This window comes from Sinocyclocheilus anshuiensis, unplaced genomic scaffold (genome assembly GCF_001515605.1).
Source record: "Sinocyclocheilus anshuiensis isolate Anshui unplaced genomic scaffold, SAMN03320099.WGS_v1.1 scaffold28, whole genome shotgun sequence".
NCBI classification, from domain to species: domain Eukaryota; kingdom Metazoa; phylum Chordata; class Actinopteri; order Cypriniformes; family Cyprinidae; genus Sinocyclocheilus; species Sinocyclocheilus anshuiensis.
This window is the reverse complement of record NW_015555724.1, coordinates 1,059,831-1,085,238: the sequence shown is the minus strand read 5'-3', so window position 1 is coordinate 1,085,238 and position 25,408 is coordinate 1,059,831. Positions and strand designations below refer to the sequence as shown.

Genomic DNA, 25,408 nt, shown 5'->3' with positions numbered 1-25,408 from the left:
CTCAGAGAATTGTATTGGTAGTCACGTGATGTACACTATTGTTCAATAGTGTCAGTAAGATTTTTTCAATGGTTTTGAGTCTCTTATTCTCACCAAGGCTGCATTTATTGATCAAAAATACAGTTAAAACAGCAATATTGTAAAGTTAAGCTTTTAAATGGTAAGTGTAAAAAAAATCACGTCCATTGATGATCAGTGGATGTGTATGTTTTACTTTATCACACATTCTATCTCTCATCTTCTAGATTTGTCTCCTCTATCCTAATTTCAATCCATAATTAAAGAGCCTGTAGTCCTCCTAAGTATTCAGTTGAGCTGCCAGATATCTGTGGAGCAGAGCGGCAGAAATTAGCCAACAGAAATAGTTTTCTCCCTCTCCTGTTCCAATTCCTGTTCCTTCTCGTCCTCCGCTGTGAGAAAGTGAGCTGTGGTGGCAGGTCTCAGCTGAGAGAGCCGGCTGCTGATTTAATGTCAGATGTGAGATTCAAAATAAAAGTTAAAAGCACCAAACTTCTGCTTCAGTGAAACTGGTGTTGCTACATTAATTCTCACTTAATATTTTGTTTGTCTCAGAAAAATGTCACATTGCCCAAATTAGCGTTGCCTTTTTATGTTGACATTAGGCTATTCTTTTTCCTCATCATTACTTGGTTGTAAAAATCATATCTATATCAATGAATACATACACAAAAGCTCTCAAACTGTTTGTTTAAAATCGGCACAAAGCAGTTTTCTGTCAACGTGACGTACTTTCACTCAATTCCATCTTCCCAAACGATCCTGTATGAAACTTTAAACTGTAAGTATTCCTGTTTAATCTTTCTATAGTGCATCTGTCGGCTTTTAAGGCTCGCTACTGATTCTCTTCAGCGGTACATTTTTCCCACAGTTCTGCTGCATTTATTCACTGTCAAGCTTCTCTTTGAGACACTGCTACAGCAGACCCGACTCTCTTCTTCACTGTGGGGGGGAAAACTGTGCTTTGTGGAAACAACGAGGGGGTTAGTCGAAAGCAAAGACAATGTGAATTTGTCATGACTGTTTACAGCTGTTTTTTTATTATTCGTTTACTAAAATCACTCATGTAAAGGAGCCAAGAAGACAGATCGAGTTTGGGCTTTACAGTCACAGTTCTTTTTTTCTTCTTCTTTTTTTTCCCCATTTGACTGAGACAGTAGGATCTTTTGGTGCTCATTAATTCTCCAATAACTGCCGAAAGAAGCTGCAGGCAACCATCTGAAGAGCAGCAATTTGGACCCATCTTTCTTGGCTTTGTTATCTGTATCTGGGCTTGTTTGGAGAGCTTCAGTCCTTTTTTTTTTTTTTTTTTTTAAATAGAAAGTTTCAAGTTATGATCTATTCTGATTAACCTCCTGGGAGTGGAACCTCCTGGGAACCTTCATGAATGGTTTCAACTAGTTCTTAATATAGATAACAAGCTAATTCTGATCCTTTCAGTTTTAGTTCAACACTCTGAGAACCAGGGCTGGATTAACATAAGGGCCGTGGATGGAGGGGGCCCGTGATTGGCTGTGGAGGAAAGGAAAAGTAGACCTAGATTGATTGGACATCGGGACCACCCGAACTTTTCCCAGTGGGCCGATCGCCGGAACCCCACCACGCCCCCACATATTAAAAGCGCTGTTATTAAAGCCCAAAAAATATTTAGATTTTTTTCGTGTACATTAGCACTCAATAGGTGCTCGACAAAAGCGCACTAGAAAGATTCATCCTTGGCCAGTGTCTGCACTATAGCTCCGACCATGTAAACGGAAGTGTCAAGGTAAACTGTAAATAGGCGATTTAATCCACAGCACCACACTTATTACCATGCAAAATATGGCATTAATGATATTTATGATTAATGTCACGAAAATTATTATAGGCTACTTATATTTAAGCTGCAGTCCGTAACTTTTTTGTGTTCAAAATTTACAAAATTTATATAATAAGCGAGTACACCATGAATCCATTTTCCAAACCGTGATTTTGGCTTGTCCTGAATCACTACGGTACACCTATAATAAGTGTTTATATTCGGACTATTTAGACTGGTTCGTGTAGGTACCACTGCGGAGTAGCCCAGTACCTGCATGATTCGCCATAGGCATAAACAGAGGGAAGTAGCTCCGGCTACAATGTTCTTCCGCAAGACGCACGCAGTTCTGTTTATTAACCGCTAGAGCGCCAAAAGTTAAGGACTGTAGCTTTAAATATTGGGTAAAATAAAGGCAATAAGTCACTTTAATAGAAGTTTATTAATACTATACAGTTAACTCTGGATTCAAAAATTACAATAGCTTTTCATTAGGGCAACTACAAAGGAGAATTTAATAAACTTTAATTGCAGAAAAATATGAATTCAATAATTAAGAGGCTGCAATATAATGGAATATTAATATTGTTAAATGCTTTTGAAGTATTATTATTTGTTTCCATCCTTTATTTATTAATAAATAATTTATTTATTCCAATTGCCCTAACACCAGTAGGAAAGAAGACTTTCTAATTATAAAACTATTTAAATTAAACCGCTTAAGTCAACCGTATATGCTCAAAAGTTGTTGCTGTTTCTGGAAACCTGTTTGCTTTGACTTCAAATATCTGGTGTATTTATTCTTTTAACGTGTTGTAGCCTGGAATATTTAGTGTGCATACACATTATATTTCTGTGTGTTGGAAATTTGATCTTTTAAAAAAACTCGAATTATTCCTGTTGTAGAAAGTGGCATCAAGATAGGCTACTATGAAGGAGGCCCTTGGGTTCGCTATAGCCTCAGGGCCCTGTGTGTTCTTAATCCGGGCCTGCTGAGAACTATTTATGATTACATTTATGGATTCGGCACACAATTTTATATAAAGTGACTTAAAATGCATTCAGTCAAACCAATGACCTTGGCATTGCTAGCATCATGTTAGCAATATAACACATAACAAATTGGGGGGAAAAAAACTAATTCAACATTCAGTCAACCGTGTGCAATCATTTTTATCATATTTTATTTACAATCTGTCCATATTGTTTAATTATAATACTCTACAAAATAAAAATCTTATTTCTTTATTTCTTAGATGTCACAAAATATTACCAATAGTCATTTTTAGTAAAAAAAAAAAATACGGCCAAACATTTTAGATTTTTTTAAGCAGTAATGTTTTATTCTTCATATTATATTTTATGCGTAATATTTATTCATTGAACATTCTTATTTTCTGAGTGCAAGACTCCCATGTATGACTGTTTGATCTGTTTTAAAATTTTGTAGAAAGCTTTGCTAGAAGATAAATGGCTGAAAGTTGTTTATATCTCTTCCACTCAAGCTAAATATGTTTTGTCTATCCGCTTAGATGAGCGATTATTTAGATTTGGCTTCTTCTTAGTATCCATTCATGATTTATTCTATAAGATGGATGCCACTGGCTTAACGAATGAAGGGCAGAGATCGATTACTCTCTAAGGACGGTTTCATCAGATGATCTGCTCATGGTATCAAAGAGATGTTTGAATCTCCCAGATCCTTTAAATTGAAATCATATCAAGTTCATTCAATATCTCTGTCATCACTGGGACATTACAGGACCACTTTCTGTACAAACAGTACTTACACCCATTAATAAGAGTTAAAACTACATTCTCTATAGTCTATTTGAGCAATAAAGGGCCAGTGGTCATTTGAGCAGGATGAGGCCGCTCAGTAATGGGGTATCATTTCCCTCTTGGTCTTCATTAAAATAGACTGTTTTATTTGAGTGTAAAATCAATGACAGCTAAACTGGCTTCTTAAAGAGAGGCCCGCAACCCCCGGGGTGGTGCAACTCTCTTCGTTTTTCTCAATCTCTCTCTATCTCGCCCTCTTTATTTCGTTTTATCACCCTTGTATGCAGAAGGTTATTAATGCTGCACACCGGACTAAATATTCATACATTTCTCTAAGCGGTAGACTGCTATTCAGTATGTGCTTACAGTCTGCCTTGGTTTCTCTAATCTTAAGCAGTAAACCATACATGGCCTCTTTCTGACCACCAGCTACTCCAGGTTCAATACAAGTTAAGCTTTATCAAGAGCTGCTGTGGCTAATGTATGTCGACTCGTCCTGCAGTGTGATATGCTCCTATTATAAACTGCTTTTTGCTAATTGTTTTATAATTATTACACATGACCTCATATCACATGAAATATTATCACACCACAGGCCATTTGATCAACCAGTGAACGAAAAAGATGTTGGAAAAAAGTAATAATATAAAATAAATAATATAATTATTAAGTTGTGTAGAAATTTGACTACCGCAGGAAATTTTCTGTGATTTTATAATTATTATATATGCAGCTTTTATGACTTAATATCATATGAAATACTGTTAAACTATAGAATCTTTTGCACAGAAATTCCGGAAAATACACGGATAATGTGTCCTGTAATTTGTCCCGGGATCGTATGATTTTGGTCATTCACACTGCCAGTGATTTTCCGGAATCTTTGCGTGCGTTCACACGCATCCCATAAAGATCCCGTAAAGACATGTGACATTACAGAGTGACGTGTAATGTGACGCGTACCGTTCCACTAAGCTGGCGAACGATCTCAGCTTCAGCGCAGATAGTGAGGAGCTCACTGATCAATGCTTCATTCCAATTTGCACATATTTTTTTCGTCGTGAAAGTTGATCTGCCTTCAAAACACCCGGTAAAAGAGTCGCACGATAACGTGCATCATCACTACAACACACCCTTTACAGCACTGGTCCTGCCTTTTGTTCACTTGTTCCGGGACTGATCCCAGCAATGTTACTAGGTCCTCATCACGGGATCGATCCCGGGACGTGTGTGTGTTCACGCAGAAGGCAATCTGGCAATTTTCCCTGATCAATGCACTGTGTGAAAGGGGCTTACAAGACCATTTAAAATCAACAGCAAAAAAAGGAAACTTAAGAAATAAAAAAAAAGAAAGAAAAAGGTGTTGGAAATGAAGGGAAAAAAATAAATGTTATAATCTCATAGAAATATATAAAATCATAGAAAATTATTATTATTAATTTTATCTTAAATGTGTTGATTTAAACAAATGATTATATTATTATTAAATTATGTAATAATATAACTATCACAGATTATTTTCTGTGATAAACAACAGCATATCATAGCAGCTGTTGATAAAGCTCAACTTTTTTTTTGAACCTGGAACATTCCTTTAATGTCCTTCAAAAACACACATGCACACCATTTTGAGTTACTCCAGGGCTTGCGTGTCCTAATAAATCATAAAGATGTGTGGGTCAGGGTGATATAACCTCTCATTAAGGCAGGTTTGCTGGACACACACACTTTGACCCTCATCTGAGGCAAAGCATGAAAAGGTTAATCGCTCTCTCAGAGCGGACCTGTACACACAGAGATGATTCTGGAGGCCGTGTGAGTCACGTCCATCACTGGGCTGCAATAAGACTGAAGTTGCATGACTGTGTGTGAGTGAGCAGTTGATATAGTGGTCAGAGTGATGTATACGTTTCTCGCTCAGCTCCCGGAGAACCTGTTCCATAGTTTCAATTACACTGACCTTGAGCTTAAACCACATGCCTCATTGCAAACCCCTTTCATCCATTTAAATTGAGTTGTCTCTTAGAGCTCCAACCCTCCTGTTCTTCGATGTAAAATCCAGGACGCTGCAGTGTCAAAGACTATTGTAATTTTAGCGGTAAAAGACTGTAAAAATGTTTTAGTAAAAACACATCAATTGGTTATCCCTTACTATATACGTTGAGAAACTGTAACGGATCTAATGGGACATTTCATGAAATAGAACAAGCCCTCTTATAATTTACAGTGAAAAAAAAATGTAAATTGACTTTCCCAGAATTTCTTGTGTGACACTTCATAATAGAATTATTATTTTTTTATTCGGTTCCTTATTTTTTCTTATTCAGGTATGTAAAAAAAAACTACATCTAAACATCCTTAAATCAAGATATATTTACTTGAAATGCAAATTGAACATACATATAAAGTATTTTCTTAGAAAGTGAACAACATTTAGCTTACAAATTAGTTAATGCTTAAAACAAGAACAAGTATCTGTCAGTGGGGTATGAAAAAAATATTTTCCCTTTTGAATCAAGCTAGTTTTTTTGAGTCCATCAGCAGATATTGGACCTTTTAGACATTTATATTTAGAGAACATAATGTTCCCTTGAATTTATTCCTTACATTTTCTTTAATTGTTCTTAAAAGGGTCATAAACACTTACATTTACCGTCATAAAACTTGTAGAAAACCTGACTTTGATTCTCTTTACCACCTGTGTTTTATAGTGGTTGTCAGTATATTACAGTATAAAAGGTACAAAACACATTTCAATACTTCACTAGGTTGGTATTAATATTATCAGTTAATGAAAGTTATTGTTTTTTATAAATCAACCTAAAACCTAAAATGTTGCTGCCATATTTTATGGTAAAGTTCTGGCAGCCCCAGTTGCCTTTTTTTGTATAATTTCTGTAAATGTTGTAGATTTTTTTTTCCTCCAAAGCCATCTACCTCACCTTTTTAAAATTGCACACTTGGTGTCCTCTTTGTCCTGTGAGAAATCAGAGGTGAGAGGTAGTGTTTATTCCTCAGAGGCTCTGCTTAAGACGCACCAAGTTGGGTATGGCGTTGCGAGACAGGCTTCCCATTATACATGTCCTTTCTGAGACACTTTGTTTACTGAGGAGTCTGCAAACTGCTGTGTCGTCTTTCAACTCCTGCAGCAGCTTAGTGTTAGAGTTGTGCCGCTGTAAATATAGCACAGTGCTTTTCAAAACAAACACTCGCCATATAGAGCGTCTAATATGAACATCCACTCCAACCTTGAAGAACACTGATAGACTTAGGCACATTTTGCATGTTGCTTCTAATCCAGTGAAGCGCATCTGTTGAAAATGTTGCTTTGAGAATGAGATGCAGGGCTTCTCCCACACATATTCAGTAGCGTTTAAGATGCAGTGGAATACCAGCGCAAGGGCAGTGCTGAAGCGATGTCTAAGTCTAAGCCTCCAGCTCTAGATAGAATTGTGACTGACACCTCCATCTCCAACAGAGCAATGCAAACATCATTCATTCTTATGGAAACTGTACGATTCAGTTTCTTCATGAAAATACCATATAATACCACATACTGTCAATGTGAAGAACTTTTTTGGAACTAATAATTTATGTATTTATTTATTTGGAATTAATCTTACATCTTACTCTTTTTTTTTTTTAATAATTATTTACGTTACATTAACGTTAAATAATGATTGATGTGTAATAAATGTGAATATTTATTAAAAAATAATACAATTTAAAATTCACACCATCTATATACTTATATACTTATAAATATGTCACTCACACTATATACATATAAATATACATATGTATATGAGTCAAAGACGTTAAGATGTCCGCATCAAAAGAAATTTACAAAAGTGATTTTTATGTCCATAGAAAGCCCATTAAATGCAAGTAAAGTGTCTACATTTAAGGTTTCAAATAAGTTTTTGAAGAATAAAATGTCACAATTTGGTTGAAATAATGTTCCATTGTCATTCAGTGTAACACTTATAGTTATGTAAAAATTCAAACAACATGCTTATTCTGACCTGTACATATTCAAATATATAAAATAATAAGTGAGCATATTCAATTTTATTGGGTTTTAAATTAGTAAAAAATTCTTACTGACAAATGGGCAAAACCTAGTGGCAAATTAAAAAAATGTAAAATAACTAATTAGTATTTGGGGTGAAAGAAATTAGTTTTTTTTATGTCATAAATTGATTTTTGTTGTAAATATGCCTGACAAGATTGTTACACTGAATGACATTTTAGTGGGTGTCTTCTGTAAATCAGGAGAAAATGTATGATATTTATTTTTTGCTCAGAAAAACAAAAACAAAAATACAATTACATTAAACAGAAAACTTGTTCATTTGTATTTTTTTATTTATTTAAAGCAGTATTGTTTTTATGTTTAAACCCTTTTTCGTATTTGACCCATATACATACTATATACAAATATGTATTTTATTATTTTATTTATTTTTATTTTTTGGTGAAATTTTGAAGAGTTTTGAAGTTATTATATCCTAAACTTGAAGCTGAAATTGTATAACCAGATATAAATATTCTAATAATAATATTAGATATTAAATAATATAGATATTTTTTGTAAAGATTGATCCTCTGAATTAATATGAAAATAGCAATATTTAATGTACAGTTAGTTCAAATATGTACACCAGATGTGTGTGAGAGCTGTTGGCTAAATAACTGAAGCTGTTTCAAGGAGGTTAAGAGAAGGATACCTTCACCTGAAGTCATGTGATCATGAATACTGCTCTAATACAGTAGCCCAAGAGTCTGTGTTTGAAATATTTCTGTCACCAGTTCTTGTAACTGAGGTGAAATGCATGGTTTTCTTGCCCCTTAAACTCTCTGTGCTCTTGGCCACATCAGCAGTGATTTTCTTAATTCACACTTTCTAGCTTCAGTTCAACTTAAAGATTTGACAACTTTAATATGCACCTATGCCATCGATTTACTTCTCTCCCTATGATTATTTTTTTAAAAGAGAGCTTAAAAATACTACAAACAGAAAAGTCAAGAAAGGATTCCTGGAGTGCAGAGCTCAGTTGGGTGTTAAATTATTAAGTCTGTCCAGTGAGTTTGTCCAAGACAAGTGAGAACTGAAGCAAGAGGCCAGATTCTCCCTGTCTCTCTTTCTCTCATCTTTTTTTCCGTCTGAGACTCATCAGAGAAGAACAAAGCCTCCATTTATGTCCCCCGTCGAGGTGCACACTGCTAATGCACCATTATGAGGCACTCGCCTCACTCCACTCACGTCCTTTACCTGGGCTTTCAGGACTTTGCTGTAGCTCCGAGGACACTTTTTTCCTGTCTTTCCCTGCACGGTGCACCCCGACCCCTGTCTTTTTTCTCTCGCTAATGTGTTCACTCACGTTCTGCCCCTGCCTCTCACCTCTGCTTCTTCCTGGAGTTTTTGATGTGACGGCACAGGCTGCCGTTTCAATCACAGGAGTGGTTTTACAAATAAGGTAAATGAGTTAAAATTGCACACAGCCTGAAGGATGGTCGGAGAGGCCTGTAAGCAGCACGGTGGATTTTTCCAGGCGTGCTCTGACTCTGTAAGTGTTTGAGGATGTTTTAAGTAGTGCTGAGGCAGTTCGACCATGCTAATGCGTAATGACCTTCAGTCACTGTTACACATATAAATGCTGCATGATGGATGGACACGAAATGGCTTAGTGATTTGAGAAACAGTGTTGTTAAATGTAGATTAGTCTGTTAGCTTTACCCTCAATTGTGCATTCATAAACAGAAATATAGTGTTCCGGCAAACTTCTAGTGATAAATTTGTTTATGTTTTAAATGCAAATGAGCTTTGTGGTATATTTTTGCAAAGTGGATTGTGAAAAGTGGTCTCTTTATTATATCTCTATTTTTTATATTAATATAAAATACATTTTAAAAAATTTATTTGACCCTTTATGTAATTGGATGTTGTAAATTTTGTTGTAAAGTGACCTTGAGCTTGAAAAGGTGCTATATAAAGACTAATATTATAGTCACATTTTATTTCAATTCTATCAGAACAAATAAAATATATATTTATAAATTGCTTTTCTATTTTAATGCATTAAATTGATCAAAAATCACAGTAAATACATTTCAATTATTACAAAAAAAATCTATTTCAAATAAATCAGCATATTATAAACATTTCTGAAGGATCATGTGACACTGAAGACTGGAGTAATCGCTTTACAATCACAGTAAAAATATACTTTAAAATATACTAAAACAGAAAGCAGTTACTTTAAATTAGAATATTTCACAATATTAGAAGTCTATGTATGGTCTTTACATTGATATTTTTATTTATGTGTGATTCATATCTTGCAGTTCAATTAATCAAGAAGCAGGTAAAAATAGTTTTCTGCAATTTCAGTCGTGGCCCAATTATGATATAATGATGCATCGCAACATATTCAAGTGATTCATAACATATCATTATGTGTACAGATATCCCTCACATCCTCGTTTTCATTTGCGTCAAATTAAACAAGCAATCTGCTCTGGTTTATGGAGGCTGCTTCCTCTCAGGTTATTTGACAACTCGCTGCTTCACAACATGGACTTTCAGGACATACATCAAGTTCTTCATGTTACATTAGCGCAGAGCCATTTCTCACCTCCCAGGACATTAAAAACGGCCCTCACCCTCAGGCTAAAGTGCTCCCTCACCAAACAGAGGATCAGCGCCCACTTTTAACCTGCCAAGTGTGACATACTCACAGCCTCTGTGTCTCTCACAGCGTTCTTTCTCGCCCGTGGTGGGTATCAGTGGGTGCTGATAATTTCAACCACCATGACTGAAGGAATTTGTTTCACTCGATTTCTGTCCTCAAGTTTGCTGCTTCAATCTTGAAAGTATTGTCAAGCAGTTCAGTAAACTTTATGCTTTATTTATGCTTAAAAGCGCATTTAAAAGCGATTAATAATTTATTTAATCACAAAAATCGAGGATGCAACTGTAGGGTTTGCTTTTATCGCCTTTGGACGGTTGTCGAACATGCTTATGCTTCAGCGACAACGGCGTTCACACAGGGAAGACATGTGATGGTTTTTGATTTGCCGCGTGGTGCCTGTCAATTTATCAGTGCCCGGGTGTGATTCCTTATTCACGAGGAGATTGCTTTGGATATTCCAATAACAGCGAAGAAAATGTCAGCCGCTTCTTCCTCGTCATCTCTGCAGGCATCACTTTGTGCCCTTATCGCAGATTGATGGGGGAAACAGCTTCTCTCAACGTCAATCAGAAGCTCCTATAAACATTACAGATTCGTCACCGCAGTCACGCAGCTGGACTCTGTGTCTGCACACAAATGTCAATGGTCAGTCTTCAGTGTTTTATCAAAATCATTGTGTGGCCCTCAAGGGTCCAAGATGGCAGGGTGTTTGTGCCCCCTAGAGGAACTTATTGGCATGACAAATTACTGCCGCATCAAAATCTGCTGTACTATTTAGCTTAGAGGTCCCCAACCACCGGGTCGTGACCCAGTACCGGGCCGTGGAAGAGTTGCGCGTTATGTTATTTATTGCATGTTAGTGATTGTTCTAATTATATTGTATTTTTATTTGTTGTATGCGATTGCTATGGAGTAGCAATTTGACGATTTCATGTAAATTAAATGTTCAATTAGTAAATGAATGATTGTTCTGATCTGTCATAACGGATCGCAGTTGATCCGTGATACGTACGGACCAGGCCCCACAGTTCGGCACGCATGTGATTCGCAGATTAATTTGCCAATTTACACGTTCAAGCGATTTTAAACCACAAGAAGAAGAAGCGAAAGAGAACTCGATTCGTTACTCACGTTACACTGTTTTCAGTGTGCGCAGCAGCCACACACAGCGTGTGCCAAGTTGATTCCTCTTTCACGTCTCCTTGTGTTTGAGATACATACACATAAATTTATGTCAAAAAGCCCTTCTCGGCACTCTCATTCTCAGTGCTTTAAATATTTTTTTCTTGCTTATCTGAGACCATGTGATATTTCAGTTTTTCTTTTTGAATAAATCTGCAAAAATGTCAACAATTGTGTTTTTCTGTCAATATGGGGTGCTGTGTGTACATTAATGAGGAAAAAAAATTAACTTAAATGATTTTAGCAAATGGCTGCAATATAACAAAGAGTGAAAAATTGAAGGGGGTCTGAATACTTTCCGTACCCACTGTATATACAGTATATATATTAAAAAAAAATATATATATATATATATATAAATCCCACCCCCCTCCAGCTGGTCCGCGAGAATCTTTTCAAAAAGGTTGGAGACCCCTGATTTAGCTGATTCTCTTTAACTTTTTTTTCCATTGGGCCTCTGCAGACTTTACAGAGAGTTTGAGTCAGCAGCACATCATGTTTTTTGTTTATGTCTACATGCAATGGAAAGCTATATTTCAGTTAGTATTTGTGGTGCATATTGAATGTTGTTTTTCCGAACAGCTTTCGCTCTGAATCGATGTTCCAGAATGCATTAATATCTCATAATCTGTTGCTTCTCTCTACAGTTGTGTGGCTGTGGGCTGCTGGGAGTTGGAATCTGGCTGTCTGTGTCTCAAGGCAGCTTCGCCACCTTCTCCCCCTCCTTCCCCTCTCTCTCCGCTGCCAACATGGTCATCGCCATAGGTGCCATCGTCATGGTGACGGGCTTCCTCGGTTGCCTGGGCGCCATCAAGGAAAACAAGTGCCTGCTTCTGAGCGTAAGTTATGCCACACCTACACACTTTTACGCTGCTATGATGTGTGAACAATGCAGATCACTGATTGGTCAGAGAGAATCGTCACTTCCAGCGTCATTGGATTTTGCGACAGGAGACACCAAACCCGCTAGATTTAAATAGTCAGCAACAGCCACCAGAGCATCATTTGTTCACACAAACGACTTGCTTTAAACGACCGTCGCACGCAACTTGAAAAAAGAAATGGCTGTATCGTGGTCAGTAGACAGGTGGCGGAGCAACTATAACGAACAGTCTATAATCCCACACACTTTGAAGCAGTACTAAACTGCAGTTGAAAAGCAAACCGAGCCAAAGTAAAGCAAGCAAATAAAAGCACCATAAGTAGCATTACATTTCATGATACTATTTAAAGGTGTAACCATGTACAGTACATGTATTTATTATTTTTCGTGTTTTTATAAAAAGATTCTGATTGGTCAATCGCAGCACTGTACACATTATGCAACAATTTTACAAAATGTATAATCAACTGTTTATATCAATTTACAGTTGCCTACATCACTGTGCTAGTTTCATGGCTCACGTATTGGTCTGCAGTCTCTTTCTTCTCACATAAAACAATAATTTCAACCAAATTAACATTTCATGTCTTTTCATTTATTTATTTAGTGAGTAGCTGTGAGGGATAAAAGTGGGATAATGTACAGCTGGCCAGTCATTATCCCAAAATAAGCCCTGTCAGGATGTGAAGTGGCCTTATGGATATCTTTTATAATGCATTATACATAAAGGCTTAAAGTAAACTGTTACCAGAGAGGTTTGCTAATTATCTGCATTGCAAAATTAGTCTCTTCATTGCACTCAAGGGTTTTGGTTCAGAGCTAGAGTTAAACCACATGCCTCTCTATTTTCCCCCCTTTGACTGCCAATCTCGCTTTGATTTTATACTCATTTTTACTTTTTCTCCCCCACACCACCCATCATTCAGCTAATGGTGTTAAACACAGTCTAATTGAAAAAGGTCGTCACTCGCATACTTTTCTTTCATATACAGGAGTGAATAATGCATCAGTCACGTCATATTGTTTTGTTCTGGTAAACGATTATTAAATACTGCGCTATCCGCTTGTGGACTTGCCATGTGATTCCAAACAAGCATCATTTTGATTATTTTATTTAATGTAATTTACAAAAAAAAAAAATGTTACGTTCATTTCAAGTAAAGGAAGAGACGTTCAAAGCATTCACAAATCCAGTCAAACCCAGAATCATCATCACCATCCCTCCTTATTAATTTTTAATGTCAATCTCCAGTTCCTATGGTTCCCTAAATGCCTCTTAGATAGGAGCGGTGTAAATTCGAATGGCCTGACCTTTAGATTTCGCTAAAATATACGCCTGTATATACGCTGTGTCCATGGCTCTGAGGGAGAGGGAGACATCAGAGAAGGGTTTTCACGTCACTGGGTTTGAGATCTAAGCATCCAGCCCCATGTTTCTGGATGTGGTGTAGCGCTCTCTTCCCCCAGAGGTCTAGGAAGGAAGAACCTTCAAAGCTTTTGCAGTCTCCACATCCATTCCTTCAACTTTGCTCTATTTATGTGCCCTGACCAGCGAGTAAAGTCGTGGCAGAGCAGACATGTACACATATTGTCATTCAGCGGCTGGCGAGGCCACACGTAGTCAACACAATCGCTCTCACCCTCCTCTAATGGTGGAAGGGAACTTATTTTGCGAATCTGTCAATGTCAAGGTTCAATAAACAAGTGTCTTAAAGGCTTTCAGATGGGCTGAATCTGTGTTTCAGATGGACTTTGACAGGAACGGTCATCAGGAGATGACTGGAAAATGTACTTTGCACTCAGCGAAATAATGTTTACTGGCTGATAGGCGCATGCTGTGTGGAAGGCTGTGTAAATATTTAGCTGAAGAAGTGAAATAGAATGAGAGGGAGAAAGTGAGTGTAGAAAGCTGAGATGATTCATTCAGACAAGTCTTTCCTTTTGTCTTTCTTTCTCTGTAGTATCACTCACTTCCTTTTTTTGTGTATTTTCTTCCTGCAGTTCTTCATTGTCTTGCTGATTATTCTGCTGGCTGAGCTGATTTTGCTTATTCTTTTCTTCGTCTACTCTGATAAGGTAAGCCTGATTGCCAGTTTTATATTGTGCAAATGATTTTACTGTATTTCCATACAAATACCACTATCTAATCTCTAATTGGTGGCTAATTCTTTGGCTTTGTTTTTTCATGGAGGATTAAAATGGATGGAAAAATCCCATCCAATTGCACCTTATTCTAACCAGGCATGACATAAATCATTAAACGATTAAAATCTGTGAGCAAATGAGTAGCAGAACATTTGGGGTTGTGCTTTACAGCCACTTTTTTTATGTGGTATCCCCATAAAATTTGCCTTAAACTATGTGGATGGAAACCCAGCTATAAACTGTCGAATGCTTGTCCCGTTTCCCCAGCTTAATCAGGTCAGCGAGTTCTTTAAAGAACAGCCGCCTCTCATGTCTTGGGAAGTGCAGGTTAAGAGTTTTCATCACCAGGCGAACACTCAAAGGTCAGAGGTCACCCCACACAACAAGGCCTAATCCTGGCCAGTTGTCACCAAGTAATTGGTGCTGAGCTCTTTCTTGGTCAATTCTTCCACCTGCCTCAGCGTTCAGGCTCTTTCTCATGGCCTTCGGGGCACCGCACACGCACACAACTGGAAGCGATACTGTGCCAACTGGAATGTCTAAAACAGGGCAGTCTGACCTTTTGACACCATGCAGATCCTGGTGGATTACTACCCACCCAGAGCACGCAGAGGTCCCGTTTCCTCTTTGATGAAGTCGTGAGTGTCACCAAACAGATGCTTCAGAGTGTGCACTGCACAGTCTTCTTTTCAAGGGCGCTTCCCAAATGTACGGCAGGATGCTAGGAGGTGTTAAATCCCGTCAAGGATGTCTGGGTGGTTCATTATTCACTCCGCTTGCCACGCTCTCTGTGGAAGGTAAAGTAATTAATTTACCCACAATCCATTTAGAGATTAGGATCTGCCTATCTCTTAGGTACGAGAACTGCCTAGTTGTCTTATCGGAGCGTGTACCTTACACTCAGCCGTGGACCACAAACTGAGGCTGCGTTTTGGTGGCAAAATGAATGCCACATTTTTTTCAAGCATACAACATGCTTAGCTTGCTCCTGTCTATATGAGTTTGGTTCTGCAAGCACACACTTTTTTTCCATCGCTATATTGTGTACAGACTCAAGGTTGTGCCTTCATATGACGAAAGCCAGACTGAAAGCAGTGTATCCAACATGTATTAGTCTTTAAAGACCACTCTGAGACCTATAGCCATGTATTGATGTTGTTCGTACTACCGATATAAGATACCTCTATGACCTTTAACACAACGTGATGAGGGAGATACTTCAGAGAGGAGCGAGTGAAGATGAGATACAGAGATTTGTATCAACCGCACAGGGCTGTGAGCATGTCTCTTTCATTTCTCTACCGCATGAACTCAAAACCTGCCGCTCCGTCTGCACAGAATGGCGTGAGTGATCAGAGGAATGTTTAATTGACTCCATTATTTGATCTCCAAATCACAAGGCATTCGTTATCACATCTGAGCAAAAAAAAAGTCATGCTGGCAATGTATGAAAGCACACTTTTTCTGTACAAACCACAAATTTAAACCAAGCATTTTGCTCAGGTAGTACTGAGCAGGATTTTAGAAAACAACTTAGTAAACTTGAATTTTAGACATTTAATTAAATGTAATTTTTTTTGTGAAATTTTTAATTTATTATATCTGAAAAACTTGAGGCTGTAATTTTACACTTGAATTTAAAAATTCAGAACCAAAAATTAAGCAAATAATCAAGGATGCATTAAATTGACCAAAAATGACAGTAAGATGTTTACATTGTTAAAAGGAATTCTATTTTAAATAAATAATTTCATCAAAAAATCCTGAAAAAAAAGTAACACTGTTTCCATCAACATTTTAATCATACCGTGATGATAATAATAAGAAATGTTTCTTGAGCACAAAATCAGCATATTAGAATGATTTCTGAAGGGTCATGTGACACTGAAGACTGGAGTAATGCTTATATTTATAAATTAATACTATAATACGATATATGTATAAATATGCCACAAAAAAACTTAATTTGTTAAATGTCAAATTTACACAATTCAAATCTATTTGTCATCGTTACAGCTTCATAATGTGAGATCTAAAGTTTCAGTTGTGATATTTTGTGCCATCCTCAATCTTTAACTCAGCAAGATGCTTTCCTCCTGCAGATTTGTTGACGAAACAGAGGTATAGTGGGTCTCCACCTCACTGAGCGTATGTGAACGCTGTGGATTAAAGCACACACGTGGGCCCTGCAGTGACCTACCATCTGACTGCAGCAGATGGCGAAGGCTAGGCACCAGATTAGAGCATCCATCTTTACGCTCATGACCTCATTCCTGCGCGTGTGCCGCAGGACGGCGGCCAAATTAAGCCATATTAGCTGGTTTGAAAAGGGGGGAAGCAGAGTAGCGTGATTTTTCGATAGGCTTACAGAGACAGATGAAGTGCACTTTCGCCTCCTCTGCTGGGTCTACGGTTTAATCCGTAGATGACTCACAGTTTTTAGCCTCTAATGTTGTGCCATTACATGGGTAAAAGCGACACAATTAGGGATGCTCTAAAAATGAGTAGCGACCCACATGTGCAGGGAATGGATTCAGAGGGAAAGTAAAACTCCAAGTCCATTTTAAAGGTCCCTAAACTCGTATCATAATTTAGTCGAACAAAACACCCCCCCCCCCCAATGTATTTCCAGTTATTTACAAGGTGAGAGTAAAGCTTGTGATTCATAATTTAGTCGAACAAAACCCCCCCCCCCCCCAATGTATTTCCAGTTATTTACAAGGTGAGAGTAAAGCTTGTGATCCCATGTTGGCAGCATTATTGCGGTTGCTTGTTTACTTGCTGATTTTAGCTCTGAATGAAACCAATTTACTCGCGTTAAACAAATCAACAACGAATGTGCCAGTGTTAAAATGATTTACGTTAGACTTGACTATATAAACAGCCATTTTCCACTTCATGAGCTTAAGCAGCAAATGTGTGTTGTAAACTGCCTGAACAGGTGAGGCGGTCAGCCAGGGTTTTGAGGATTTCGGGCCAGGTTTCAAAGCACCTGACGGCGTGACAGTAGGACCCACGCTGCGCGTATCTTGCCAGCTCACAGCATGGCCAGACTTTCCCTTGCTGATCAAAAGCCTGGCCCATCATCTGGGCTGGAAATTACCATCCCATGACAGGCACTTATGTTGGGAGGCTCTTATGTGTCTTAATGGAACATTATTTCCAATCTTGAAATGGTTGTTAAAGGAACAGTTCATCCTAAAATAAAAATGTAATCACTGACTCAGCCTCATGTTGTTACAAACCCATATTACTATTTTTTTTTCTTCCAGCATAGAGGACTTTTAAATTATGTATTGGTCTTTCTTTTCATGTAAAATGCATATAAACGAGCATGCAAAAAGATACAAAAATACCACAAGTTGTCTATATGATTTGCACACTTATACCAAGTCTTCAGTCATTGTTTGCTGATAAGCTTCCCACCCTGTGGCTGTTAACTGTTACTACAAGAAAATTATTGAGTCAGTGAGTTAGAATTTGAGTTTGATTAATGAACAAATCAGTCAGAGATCTGTTTTGGGAACTGGATTGACTTATTCATTGAAATGAACTCACTATTCCAACTCACTATTCTCATGAACTTATGAATTCCTATTAGGAGAGCTAAGCAATGAAAAACAGCTCTATTTTGGTTTGTTCATCACATCAAGATTTGTATGACTTCAGAAGACTTGCAATATAGTGTCATGTCATATGCACCAATTTTATTGCTTTTTGACATTTTGAAGCTTGACAGCCCTCATGCACTTTTACATATAATGGAAAAGAGTGGCTAAAAACATACTTCTCTCATAAACTCCTACAAGGAGAGCTAACCAATGAACAATAACTTAATTTTGGTCTGATCTTTGATGTTGAAAAGAGAATTCACCTATTGAGTTCCACTGAAAATCATGTAGCTGAGAAACGACTTGAACAAAATTGAGCAAATAAACAAAACCGTTTCCTTTTTAAATTGAATTATCCCTTTAAGTTAGGATTTAGGGGGAGGGGGAGGGGAGGAGGGGGGTTGTTTACGGACTGTAAATTGCTCAAAACTTTTTTGTTGGCATAGTTTGAGGTGATGGACGAGTCTTCTGTCTGACCTCATCTTCCTCTACTCTTTTGTAAACAGCAGGCTTTCCTCAACACACACACACATTGTGCTGACACATCTCCACAAACCCAAGCCCCCAGGGCAACAATATGACAAACCTGTCCAATCCTGTCCACACTCTGGAGACACAAACACACACATGAGACTTGAAGAAAAGCACACAGTTTCCTTTCTTTTTCACCATTCACGCTCGTTTCCGCTCCCAGTTCACCCCAAGAATTGTTGGTATAGATAATGATGTCATCTATTAGCTAACATCCGACCTTAAGGTCAAACCCTCCACATTCCCAAACAAACACTAACATCTTTACATTCACATGTTGCCTGAGAACATATGAAACTAACGAGAGGAATGATTACAAATCAAACACCAAGAGCCGCTCTTTCATTCACACGATCCAGATGCTTGCGTTAGCTGAAATGGCTTTGGACTGTGCATTCATGAGACTGTATCCAACTGGACAGACATTATTTAAACACAGCCCAAGGCCAGGTATACAAACTCCTAATGAGCTGTGCATTAGCAACATGGGAAACATATGCTCCATTCAATTTTTGAGCACAAGTATAGTATGTAACAGTGGATTTAAAGGGAATGACACTGATTTTACAAATTTGTAAACAAGAAAATACTATTTCAGTCTTTCTACTTCAGAATTTCACATTTAATTTAGTGTTACTTTTAAAATTTGAAATGTAGCAATTTCTGAGTGAAAACTCTTTCTACACCACTTCCAGCTAATTAAGAAGTTGTATGTTTCAAACCCTTGAACCATTAATTTGGCTCCAGATGTGCGGCAGATTATTCTGTTCATGTCCCAAAAAAAGATACAATCCTGCTAAACAATTGGGCTGCAGTTCATCTTGATTGCGATTGACAATCCTGTCTGGACTTCTTTATAGAAACCTTTCATTCACACTGGCTCTCTTTCCATGAACTCAATGTCTGGGAGAAGAACTAATTAACTTTCTGCATAATATGATGCTTCTAACAGTATGTTTCATTAGCATAGCTCGTCTCTTAGGGCTTGCAAGATGGTGACTGGAGCAGAATATGAGCAGAGCACCACCTTACCAATACATTTCATTTCAGTGACAGGATATTTATCATTGCAAATGATAAATCATAAAGCTCATTCTGAAATGGCACTCGCCTCTGAGGACAGGACAGCTTCCCTTTTGTTGTCAGAAATCAAAGTTGTTTCAGAGTCCTCCACTAGCCCTGGTTGTGGGTTTTTGAATGAAAAGAAAGTTTACTAGATTATTTGACATGACTGCTGCATTTCAGCTATGACTTTCAATAACCTTCCAGAGGTTTTCAGTAGGGGTGCTCCGATTGATCGGCTATCGATCACTATCGGCCGATAATCGCTTTGGGATGTTTGATCGGCAGTCTCTAAAAAGGCCGATCTCAAGAATACGCCGGTGATGTCTAGCCTGCCGCACACTGCACAGTTGACATAGCCATAGGAATTATCACTTGCACAATTGAGGCAGTGTAGCATCGTCACTAATGTTTATAAATTGCATTTCTTTTTAATTCTTGCCAGTGTTTAAAGCATTCAGCACTCACGCGCTCTCCTGGAGACCGTGCGCTCATGCAAACTCACAGCGCACACACATAACGCCAGGTTCACACATACTCTGTTTGCAGTGCGTGTTTTTTCCGTGCTCATGTTAACGGATTAAAGCGTTCACACTGCACACGGTTGCGGTCCGGCAGTGCGTTCCAGGAGCGGTCTGCAGCAGCAGAGATCGTTTCTGCTGCACGCTCTGAATTAAAGTGACAGCGCATTGTTTGCGGTAAATATGAAAACGAAAATGTAGTAATTACACCATAAATGCATATAATTAAAGACTGTGTTTCACAGCCAACTGACTTGTTGGCTAGTTTTAAAGGAAAATAACACTTTTAGATAAAAAAAGGCAATAATAGATGGCACTCGTGGAGGTAGGAAAACAAAGTTCTATGAACAGCAGGATTGCTTGTAATAAATATTGAAATGCAAAAGAAAAGGCAGTAGAGCTGACTGTTTCTGTCAGTGGTAAGTTTTAATTTAGAATGTTTGTGATAACGTAAGAAAAGTAGTTTAAATGTTTTGCCACTTGTTTGAACAACTGTGTTGTGCTGTGTGTAAGCTATTGTGCAACAATTGCACGTGTAAAAACAAAAATGCACTTCATAATCGAACATTTAGGTGAAATAAATATATATTTTTGAAAAATGTCTAAAAATGCTCCCCTCCACCCTTCAAATAATAAAAAAAAAAATCCCCTCTCACAAGAGTCACCTATAAAAGGAAAATTCCCCCCATTCTCAAAAATGAAATTCAGGCCCTGAATAAATGTCTAAAATTTAATCCTGATTGAAGTATTACTATTAATAATTCTACATGATAAAAAGAAGGCTTTAAAAAGATCCGTATCGGTGATCGTATCGGCAGATACTGATTTCTGTGATCGGTGATCGGCCTCAAAAATCCTGATCAGAACACCCCTAGTTTTCAGGCTATCGCTAAGATGTTTAGAGTGTTTTTCTTATCGCTTAACCCTATATCTTTCAAATGTCATTTATTCCTGTGGTGGAAAATATCTGAATTTTCAGCATCATTACTCCAGTATTCAGTGTCACATGATCCTTCAGGAATCATTCTACTGTGCTGATCTGTTGCTCAAGAAACATTTTTATCAATGTTGAAAACCATTTAAAGGCTGCTTGAGATGTTTGTGGAAACAGTATTATTTTTTCCATAATTATTTAATGAATAGACGTTTCAAAAGAACAGCATTTATATGAAATGTGTATTTGCTAATTATAACAATTTGAATGTCTTTACTTGATTAATATAATGTATTGTTGCTGAACAAAAGCATTCATTTCTCTAAAAACTTCTTAGTGAGCACAAACCTTTGAAGTATATATTAAGCATTGTCTTTATTTTTTTATGACCTGATACTGCTCTGTAAGAAAATACATTTTTGTCTAAAAATAAAATGCCAGTTTCTAGGAATCCTACTCAGCTCATGGCATTAGGCGTGTTTTTTCCGTGCTCATGTTAACGGATTAAAGCGTTCACACTGCACACGGTTGCGGTCCGGCAGTGCGTTCCAGGAGCGGTCTGCAGCAGCAGAGATCGTTTCTGCTGCACGCTCTGAATTAAAGTGACAGCGCATTGTTTGCGGTAAATATGAAAACGAAAATGTAGTAATTACACCATAAATGCATATAATTAAAGACTGTGTTTCACAGCCAACTGACTTGTTGGCTAGTTTTAAAGGAAAATAACACTTTTAGATAAAAAAAGGCAATAATAGATGGCACTCGTGGAGGTAGGAAAACAAAGTTCTATGAACAGCAGGATTGCTTGTAATAAATATTGAAATGCAAAAGAAAAGGCAGTAGAGCTGACTGTTTCTGTCAGTGGTAAGTTTTAATTTAGAATGTTTGTGATAACGTAGAAAAGTAGTTTAAATGTTTTGCCACTTGTTTGAACAACTGTGTTGTGCTGTGTGTAAGCTATTGTGCAACAATTGCACGTGTAAAAACAAAAATGCACTTCATAATCGAACATTTAGGTGAAATAAATATATATTTTTGAAAAATGTCTAAAAATGCTCCCCTCCACCCTTCAAATAATAAAAAAAAAAATCCCCTCTCACAAGAGTCACCTATAAAAGGAAAATTCCCCCCATTCTCAAAAATGAAATTCAGGCCCTGAATAAATGTCTAAAATTTAATCCTGATTGAAGTATTACTATTAATAATTCTACATGATAAAAAGAAGGCTTTAAAAAGATCCGTATCGGTGATCGTATCGGCAGATACTGATTTCTGTGATCGGTGATCGGCCTCAAAAATCCTGATCAGAACACCCCTAGTTTTCAGGCTATCGCTAAGATGTTTAGAGTGTTTTTCTTATCGCTTAACCCTATATCTTTCAAATGTCATTTATTCCTGTGGTGGAAAATATCTGAATTTTCAGCATCATTACTCCAGTATTCAGTGTCACATGATCCTTCAGGAATCATTCTACTGTGCTGATCTGTTGCTCAAGAAACATTTTTATCAATGTTGAAAACCATTTAAAGGCTGCTTGAGATGTTTGTGGAAACAGTATTATTTTTTCCATAATTATTTAATGAATAGACGTTTCAAAAGAACAGCATTTATATGAAATGTGTATTTGCTAATTATAACAATTTGAATGTCTTTACTTGATTAATATAATGTATTGTTGCTGAACAAAAGCATTCATTTCTCTAAAAACTTCTTAGTGAGCACAAACCTTTGAAGTATATATTAAGCATTGTCTTTATTTTTTTATGACCTGATACTGCTCTGTAAGAAAATACATTTTTGTCTAAAAATAAAATGCCAGTTTCTAGGAATCCTACTCAGCTCATGGCATTAGGGAGGCTTAGTCAGACATGTAACATTCCTCCATTAGACATGCTATTTTGCTTTTTGAACAGGATGAACAGAATTGCGTGACTTTTTCAGGCACAAGCTGATTAAGTCTGAGCCTAATGGACCGTGTGGGATATGGGAGTCTCATGTGCTTGGTAATTGGGATGCTTTTCTTTAGGTTTGAAAGAATAGCCATTACCAAACAGTTCTGATCATCATGTGTTCCAAGCAGGACGTGAAAGGAGTGATGTCACAGTGAACCCTGATGGAGTTGAGAGTGTGCTTTAATGTATTCTTGTATAATGAGACTCGGAGGTCTCAAGATTTTTCCATAAAGAAGGATGATGGTGCTTATTCACCTTTCGTTTTTTTCTCTTCATTCTGAAATGCGGCTTCTCACACAGTCAGTGTACCCACTAGAAAAAATATCTGGCACTAATGAGTGCACACAGCGAGAGAGACATATGCCTTCTACCAGCTTTTTAATATCTTGTCTTGACTTAGTTTTATTGATGCTGTTCTGCATCATTGGCTGAATTTATTTCATCATGGCATGACTGGAAATAATGTACAAAAAAAAAAATTCACATGATGGGGGTCTCCAGAGGACATTTTAGGCCAATTTCCACATATATTTGAAAGATTATCTGAATTAAAATGTTATACTCCTCATTAAATAATTTCCCTCAGCATTCAAAGAATTTCACAGCTTGAATATTTCGATTTGTTATTTTATTAGTGCTGTTTGCTAAGGCAAGCATTACTATTACTCATACTTGTACCTCGCCCTGCACCTTTACATTTATGCATTTAGAAGATACTTTTATCCAAAAACCTGTCCAAATCAATGTTTTTTTTTTTAACCAGTTATGTTCCCTGGGACATGAATGATACCTCAAATCGTGTGGCTTATTGATGAAATCTGTGTTATTACTTTTCTAAGTGATCTAACTCATAATGTCTGCCTGGAAGATGAAAAAAATTGGCAAAAAAAGGTCTCATAGACTTGCATCTGCAAAAGGTCCCAAACCATATATAGGATTTTTTTAGCAATCTAGAATATGATAGAAACTTGATAAGCTTTTTTGGGCTAGTAAGCAGTATCCTGGCAACCATCCTCAATATCCTAGCATCATATATGAGAACCAGTCACAGTTTCTTCAGAAGTTCAGTCTTTCAGATGTGAGCAAACAGTGAATGTTGTGGTAAATAAATACAAATACAACAGCAATATGAAGCGTGACAATAAATCATAATGTTAAAGCTTAAGTGCAGATATTATCTCTATGTATCGTATTTATAGGTCTGTGAAATTCCAGGATATGGTGTTTTGTCTTTTCTCTTGGGTGAAATGATGTTAATCTAGTGTGAGTCTGTATCAGGACCGCCGCTCTGTCAAACTCTGATCACCCTGCACTTCCGTCGCTCTGGGCCAGAGTGCACTGAACCTCTAATGTGAGATCGTACACCTCATTAAAACTGCCAGTGAAATATTTATCTATCCCAGCCGAGGGGGAAATGATAGTGATTCCAGCGTCAACGATGGCATGCTTTTTAACGCTCTGCTCACTATGGCAGTCAATGAATGATGTTAATTACAATAATTTGACGTACTGTAGTAGTCAAGAACCCGATGGCAGGTATTGACTAAACAGAGGCTGCTTATTAGGATAGACAAGCAGGTAAATTTCTCTTAGGACTTACATATAGTTTTTCACTATTTGCAATGCTAATATTTATACATATTTACAAGTATTTATCCAAACTACTTGAATTAATACATATTCAAGTTTTCAAACTATACAATTACTATACAACTATAAACTATACAATTAATTAAATTTTGGCAGTTGTGTGTGTGTGTTATTCAGTTAAATATATGAAATTGTGTGTGTGTGTGTGTGTGTGTGTGTGTGTGCGTGCGTGTGTGTGAAGAGTTTATTTGCAAAAACCGATAACTCTTTTTCAGAAATCACGTTTTTTTTATTGCGCATTCCAAGTAATATCAATCAAACTGCAGTTGGGTTGTTTTGATTAAGTAATAATAACTTAAACAAATACAGGTAATTTACAAAATTAAAGTTCATTGAAAGTAAGTTTTTTTACATATTAAAAGTTTGTTTTATAGCAAAATCAGATAACTCCAACAGTCGTTTTTTGGCAAAAGCAGATAACTCCACATTTCATGTTTTAGAGTTTAAAAAAACACTCGTTTAATCTTTGTAATCTCCTCAGATGACAATGTAGATGCCTGACAAACGTTGTTGTTGTTGTGATCATAAACTGTATGGATGTGATTACACGCAATACTTGCAATATTGCGTCCATTATTACACGCAATAATGGAGCTCTTCCCTCACCATTGTAACGCGCTGCTTTTGCAAGGTTCCGTGAAAAC

The 25,408-nt window shown here is 37.2% G+C and overlaps 1 protein-coding gene across 1 annotated transcript in view; it reads left to right on the top strand.

Annotated features, from left to right (window-relative positions):
• The window catches only part of LOC107672591 (tetraspanin-9-like), an 87,961-nt gene that overhangs the window by 52,243 nt on the left and 10,310 nt on the right, over window positions 1–25,408 (top strand). Inside the window, exons 2-3 of the mRNA XM_016465847.1 lie at window positions 12,123–12,314; window positions 14,360–14,434. Coding sequence (XP_016321333.1) covers window positions 12,123–12,314; window positions 14,360–14,434 — 267 coding nt within the window. The remainder of the gene's footprint in view (window positions 1–12,122; window positions 12,315–14,359; window positions 14,435–25,408) is intronic.